This window comes from Alligator mississippiensis, chromosome 4, assembly GCF_030867095.1.
Source record: "Alligator mississippiensis isolate rAllMis1 chromosome 4, rAllMis1, whole genome shotgun sequence".
Lineage (NCBI taxonomy): Eukaryota > Metazoa > Chordata > Crocodylia > Alligatoridae > Alligator > Alligator mississippiensis.
This window is the reverse complement of record NC_081827.1, coordinates 42,910,788-42,918,474: the sequence shown is the minus strand read 5'-3', so window position 1 is coordinate 42,918,474 and position 7,687 is coordinate 42,910,788. Positions and strand designations below refer to the sequence as shown.

Here is a 7,687-nt window from a genome sequence, read left to right as displayed (position 1 = left end):
ATGGAACCAAGAAGGAATTCTACCCATTGTCAGATCAGTATGGACTGTTGGTGTTTTTACCTTCCTGTAGCTGGAGTGGGGTCTCCTTCCTTTAGCAAGGAGCATGACCTTTCAAGTGTATTTTAACAAACTACTTCCTGTCCTTGTAATGGAAGGACAGTGACACTGCTTTTGTCCTCTCTGCTTTACTTGTGTCAAGTTAGCTTGTTCTTGGTGTCTTCAGGCATTTTACCTGTTTGTGCGTGAGAAGGTTGCTCATGTAGTTTTACTTGGAATAAGCTAGATAACCTCCTGAGGTCCCTTCCAGCACCAAGGTTCTATAACTATGATTAGAATAAGCAGAAGCTTAAAGTGAAGTGTAATAGCTTTGCTGGAGCAATGCCACTGGCAGCAAAAAAAAAAATTCTATTTTGAAGCACAGGGATACAAAAGTTCAATGGAACCAAAAAAATGGCATTACTTCTAACAGCATTTATTAATCAGCTCAAAACTTACAGTATGCAGTAGCTGGCCACTCCAATGTTGTACATACAAATGTAAGGGACCTTAAAAGTGTTCTGCCAGGAATCTCAAACACTAAAGATAGTGAAATCAAGACACTTACACTGAAGTGCAAATCTATTACATGTCAGAATATTAAGAAAAATATATTCTTGGTATGCTGATATAGAAAACATTGACTTTGGGTATAAAGAAAATAAATGTCAGTTGCTTTAAAAGGGGAGGGGGCAGTTCCACAGGAGCATGCATCAACTGTTATGCTGTAACGATTTTGCCTTCAAGACCCTGCAGCAATGTAAGTGAGCTAAATAACCTGGCCTCTGTCCTTGAATGAAGCAGGGTTAATTTTGCATCTGCCTCACCTCATCTACACTGCTACAGAATCATGCAGATGCAACAGTTGCATCACAGTAGCTTACAACAGTATCCTCTGATACAAGTTTATGTATACTTTTAATTTTCAGAAAAATATTTACAATTTAACACAAATGTATTTGGCAGTAACAATGTAATGATATGCAACACAACAAAATAAAGGCTTCTTTATCAACTTTAACCCAATTGAGGTCTGGTTTCTAGTTTATATGACAAGCTATAAATTACATGGCACACAAGCTCCTAAGAGGAACGATGTGGAATTAAATTCCACTGAAACACTCTTAAGAGGGATCATCTGAAATTAAATTCCACTGAAATTCTTTGGACATCCAGTTAGGAACTCAAATCTTAACAATTCACTTATCAGCATTTCTCATCAAGCCAAGGGCAATAAAGCAGCTGCTTTCAAAACTCTTGCCAGCACTTTCTTATTTGGCAAGCTGTTGGTCTTATTTAATCAGCCAGACTGTTTCTCCCCACCTTCAAAATGAACATCAGCTACCAATATTAATGAAACTTTGGATAAAGCACATTACACTTCTAGGTTCCTGGCTGAATGTTTCTACAAAGGGTACACACATTTAAGTAACAGAAAGTAAGTTTTAGGATATTTGAATCAAACTATACACACACAAAAATAGTCCAGTAGGTCTCTTACTATACAATAAAATGTTTGTATCTAGTATCAAAGTACTGAACTGTTACATTAAATATATTTGAATTTACTGAAAAAAAACTGTTGCAGATGTTAAGTAATAATTCTTGAGTGATAGGCATGTTAATTTGTTGAATTTTTACATTTTTTTTTCTAGAAAGTAATTCTGACTTTGAGAAAATACTTATAGCAGAGTAAATGTTTTCACTCAGATAGCCAACTAGACTAGTGATATATTGGCCTGAACATGCTGGCTTTAAATTTAGCCACACAATCTGATTAGACCAAATAAGAAAACAGATCTAGACCTATGATCCGACACTAAATTAGCCAGACTGTTTGAGAAGCTGTCAATGTACAGCCAATTACTGAGTGTTAATAAATACAACTTTATATATGCTTTACCTTGCATTTTTATAAAAATATAGAGTCTAATAAAGTTTACCATTAATCTTAGTATTTCAAACATCCTTGCTTTTATGACCTAGCTTTACAATCCTTAACCAGATGAGTATTATTTACTCACATAAATAGTTCCTGAGTCAACAATTCTTCTGGCATGCACAAGGATTACCTGGCAGTAAGACCTGCAGGAAGAACTCTGTAGAAACTACACATCAGTAATAAAAGTGAAGAAAAAGGAAAGCATATGGCTTATGTAGGGCTTAAAAAAATGTGTTTGCACACAAAAATGTCAGGGAATGAAAATTAAATGATGTGGCTGGTTTCCACAGGTGTGCTAAAATAATTTATTTTTGCATATAAAAGTTAATGGTAACTGTGCTTCTTAAGTAACACAACATTTAGAGTCTACAATGTCTTATTGTTTGACTTTGTATGTCCTCTGAGAGTACAGTAACATTAGAGATCTTCAAATATAACAGCTTGGAATGTCTGGATACTAATCTTCTTTTAACAATCTGAATTAAACAGAGGGAATCCTGTGAAAGGCCTAACACTTCTTTTCCCACTCATTTCACAGGACAGGGCCCAGTTAAGTAACAAACACATTTTAGTAGATGTGTAATGAAGCTTAATTCAGAAACGTAGGATCAAACAAAATGCACAAATAATTATGCAGACTTCCTTATTATGTTCACATGGAGAAAATATTTGTAATTAATAATGGTGATAAACTGCCTCTGAAATAGGAACACAGCACTAGACAACATCTTCAGCAACTGTAGTATCAAAAATCTGATAGCAGACTCGCTGTTCCGTTCCATCTCTGACCGTGTAGGACCTGATGAAGCATTCCAGCCACGGCAAGTCATCTACAAATCAGAAACAAAACATGCATTTTCACATGAAGTTTTAGCTCTTGTAACACCAAGTAAAACTCTAGTAGAGCCTTTAACAAGATACACAAAACACACAATCCAGCTGAGAAGGAAAACTAAAAATTATTTTTTATTACATAACAAGCATTCTAGTTTATATTTTAGGATCTGTAATGCTCTTCAGCCATTAGCATGGCTATTTGTGGAAAATTTACTGCTCAGAAAAAAGGAGTACTAACAGTTAGTATATAATAAATATATACTAACATTTTGTAATGAAAAAATAAACTGTTCAAGACAGGGTCATGTGTGGTACATATACAGTATGTGTTAGACAAGGCCATCAGATGTTTCTTCAGGAAACTGTGTTGTCAATCCTTTAACAAACTTTACATTTGTTACCTTGAAGCCATCTGCCAAAGTGGCTAGATCACCAAAGAAAGTATCTACCTTAGCGAATAAATTGTTCCCAACATCATCTTGCATTCCCCACAATTCAAACATTGCAATGAAATGTACCACTGTGAAAAATATCTAAAAATGGCACCGGGATGCCATAAGAAAGGAGTCAGTCCAAAGAAGAGCCACCTGTAATATCAGAGTCTTAAAAGGCAAGCCATATGAGGAAAGGCTGAGAGATCTGGGACTCTTTAGCCTGAGGAAAAGACAGCTGAGAGGGAACCTGGTACTAGCTTACCGCTACACTAGGGGAGTACATCAAGACACTAGGGGAGTACATCAAGAGCCCTGCTCACCAGGGCACCCAAGTGGAAAACCAGGTGCAATGGCCACAAACTCCTGGAAGATCGATTCAGGCTCAAAATTAGGAAAAATGTCTTCACAGTCAGGGTATCCAGACTGTGGAATAAACTCCCTCCAGAGGTGGTGCAATCACCTACCCTAGAAATTGTCAAGAGGAGACTAGACAGTCACCTTGCTGGGGTCACCTGACCCCCAGTTATCTTTCCCGCTTGGTGCAGGGGGCTGGACCTGGTGATCTTCTGAGGTCCCTTCCAGACTTACAGTCTATGAATCTATGTCTATGAATCTGGAGGGAAAAGAAAGATGGGCAGGAGTGTGGCGTCACTGAAGGGATACAGGCACTGAATTAATGACCTGGGCTTCCTGTAGGTCCCCGGAACTTCAGGTTTTCATAGATTCATAGATTGCAAGGGGCTGGAAGAGACCTCACAGATCATTGGGTCCAGCCCCCCCTGCTCTAGGCAGGAAGACAACTGGGTTTAAGTGACCCCAGTGAGGTGACTGTCCAGTCTTCTCTTGGAAACCTCCAGGGTAGGTGATGCATAACGATGAATTATTGTGAAGGATTCCTTGCAGAGATTTCCTTATTAAAATCCCCAATTCAAGGCTTTTTAAACAGAGTGCGTATAGACAGATGACATAACCAGACCCATTTGCTTTCGAATAAATAATCTGTCCAAGTCTACTGTAGCTAGACTCTGACCTTATTTACAATGGCGTTTTACTTTACATCTCCTTCCCTTGTTGCTTCACTAGTAAATTAGGTGTTGGCATTTTTACTGTCATGTTTTCTACCCCTGTTCACGTCAAGACAGTATGACTGGGAAAATGTTAGTCTACTAAGCGGCTCCCTCTCACTGCTGGGAGCAGTGACAGTGCCTTCTTGCTTGTATACCAGTGGCAGATTTCAAGTAAAAAGCTAGATCTCTCACAGCCTCTGTGGAGATCTCTGGAACTTTAATGCAGTAATAAAGAGTCGAGTTAAGATTTTCAAAATGTTGCTATGGCATATCTAAGCTATTTTGTTGAGGGGATTTTTAACACTGGGCTTCAAAAAACTGGACTGGCAACTACAATGCTACCCAGCAAACATTTTGCATCAACAAGGCTTCCAAGGTCCCTGTTTTAGAGACAGTGCTTATCAATGCATTCTGATAATCCTTAGGCCCCTGCCACATGTACAGGCAGACAATAAAATCTGATGTGTGATCCACACAATATCTCCTGCCATGCTACACATGCAGAGAAAGAGGTGCGTTTGTGGGATTGAGCAGCAGATCCCATCAAATCTAATTGCTGGTGTGGCAGGAGCCCAGGATCACAGTCTCAGGCTCCTTCTGCACTGGCAAGTAGCAAGCTCCCAAAGCTGGGAGCCTCCTCAGCTGACAGGACTGCCAGTTGCAGGAGTGCATGGTGTGTCCCTATGGCTAGGAGCCTCATCAGCTGCAGGCTGCTAGCCATGGGAGCACATGGTACACCTCTGAAGCTGCAAGCCCAGATCAGCTGATTTGGGTGCACTTGGCCACATGGTGAATTAATGATGTTATAAGAACCAATGACAAAACTATTCCACATTTTCACTGGAATAACTTTGTGGTTTATTCCTTGTTTTATGACGCCTTGAATACTTTAATGTGCAGCTGCATTACAACTTAAAAAGTGATCAACTGGCTATTCATTCCTTAAGTGTAATGCATCGTGGGGGTCACAGAGTACTTGCTTATGAAGCAAAACAAAAGGTAATAATTTGAGCAGTGGTTTTTCTGCTCTTTGACCTATTTATACCTATCAAAGGAGGGAATTAAAATAGAACACCGTTCAGAAACTTCAGCTTTCCGATTTTAAGTTGGTGCAAAGTTCTGAGCAAAGTAAGAACATTCAGAAACAGAATTTCAATTGATCTTCATGCATTATTGGATTTTAATGTTTCAATATTTTAATTATAAAAGTTAGGGTACAATGGTCTGCCCTTTGACAGATGCCCTTATGCCTCAAATTAATGTTAGTGAATTAAAAGTTCCACTTTACTTCCCCAGAGGAAACGCTGAGAAAAACTGTGATGAAATTTAGGTTTCATCACCCTGAGACTCTGCACCCACTTCCCATGGGCATTTCCTCCAAGAAGAGGGGCCCCAAATCCACAGAGCATTCTCAAAATTAGAACTAAGTCTAGGTCTCAGGTTGAATTACCTTTCAGTTGTCACTACGTTATCGTGACATTTAGGTTAATAGTATTTAGGTTAATTTCGATATAAACATGAATTATCTCTATCCCTACCTGACTATAAATGTTTACACACAAAACTGAATCTATACCTGAGGTAAGAAAGCACATGCGTTACACATTCTCTTGGAAGGACCAAGCCAATACATATCTTTTCCACAAGGCTCTTCTCCTGATAAAGGAATTAACCAAGCACCACATAGAAACAAAAGTAACTGACACTTTCCTTACAATTCTGTATATTTGCAGTACTGCATCTGGTCTGTTCAGTGATCATATGTATAACAAGCCAAAAGCTAAAACACAGACATTTAAGTTTACATATATAGTAGCAGATTAAAGAGAGACAGCTGACCTATTTTTCTTTTGGGAGAAGAGAGTGAATTCATGGTCGCTTCCATCTTCTTCTGAAGAAGATCACTGCTAAGAACTTCAGAGGCAGGAATATGGAAAAACTTTTCCTGGAAGGGAAATGAAGGGTTTGAGGCAAAAGGAAGACAAAAATAATTAGGATCTTGAACATTTTTTCTCCTGACCTTTTACAGGTCTCTTGCATTTCATCAAGTTCCAAACTAGCAAATAGGAAGTAATACTGCCAATACAGAGTTTTCAACAGCATCCAGATATTTAAAAACCCACCAAAGGAGAGTACATATGAACATTATATTACTTGTGTCTCAGATTTGTGCTCAGGAATTAAGAGCGACAGAATACTGCATCACTTGAATGCTTGGACAGCAACATACCACTCTACAGGAGAATGGGTACCATATAATCTGGTTTTATTTAAATAGTACTTTTCTATTTTTAATTTAACTTCCTCATTTAAGTGTTAGAAGTTTTTGGTAGGTTATACACAATGTAGCATCTACTGAGAAAAATATCTCTACCTAGAAGAGAGATATAAAACTTAAAAGATCATACATGCATTCTCATGTAATATACCTCCCCCCTCCTGCCCCCTAGATTTCTGGGCTGATTTGGGCTTCCTTCTTGAGTTTGGCTGCATTTTCACTTCCTGAAATTGGGCCACTCTAGTTGGGCTCCAGATGCTACTACATGAACATATGAAATGGCAATGAACTGTTTTGTGTTGATGCAGAGACTTTCTGATACCCCATTCTGCTAGAAGATCTCAAGGGATCTCATGGGATCTCTTAACTCCCATTTGGTTTTTATACTAGAAAGTTAATTAAGAATGGCCAGAAAGTTGGGAAGGATCAGAGAGGAATATGTTTTGAGATTACATTGTCTTCCTACCTCTAATGTTGCACCCCAACTTCAACTCCTTTATTTTCATCATCCCTTTTTTCCCAGAACCTTTCTATTTGACTGTTGAATTAAGAAAATGAACTGGGAGCGTTACTATAGAAATTAGACTAGAAGCTGGTTTAAAGTTACACTTCAAAGTAGCCCCGCTCCTTCTCAGACACTGCTGGAGTACCTCAGTCTGAGCACTGGGAAGTGGTGGTTCCTTTGAAGTGCCACCAGAAGCAGTGCTAGCAGACGGCACTACAAAAGAAATGGCTTTTTCTTCCTGCAGCCCAGCTGTAGCATTCAGCAACACCTAATATGAATCTGGGCTACTTTGAAGTGCAGCTTTTCTATAGGAACCTGAATTGGGAGATGGTTTATGACCCCCATTGTCCCTGACTGTGTTTCTCAACAGATTTCAAGAGACAGGTTCCAAAGGAGGAAAGAGGGGAACTAGAAAGAGGAGAAGGTCAGCCCAGTTGTCTACTGTTGCAGCTACTGCCTATGGTATTTTAAAATTGACAAAATTGAAGAATAAAAATGAAATAGAAATTGAAGAAGAAATACTGAGTTCTCCTAACAAATTTAATTCTGCTATCAGGAGCATAAGATTTGGGGTCTTTTGTAAATTGA

General features: G+C 38.8%; 1 protein-coding gene across 2 annotated transcripts in view; it reads right to left on the bottom strand.

Moving 5' to 3' along the window:
- Positions 1–456: 456 nt before the first annotated feature.
- POT1 (protection of telomeres 1) overlaps positions 457–7,687 on the bottom strand; it is a 188,658-nt gene continuing 181,427 nt past the window's right edge. For both annotated transcript variants that reach the window (XM_006278058.4, XM_059725920.1), the window contains 2 exons: positions 6,156–6,261; positions 457–2,808 (listed from right to left, as the gene is read on the bottom strand). In XM_006278058.4, coding sequence (XP_006278120.2) covers positions 2,696–2,808; positions 6,156–6,261 — 219 coding nt within the window. In that variant the 3' untranslated portion in view covers positions 457–2,695. The remainder of the gene's footprint in view (positions 2,809–6,155; positions 6,262–7,687) is intronic.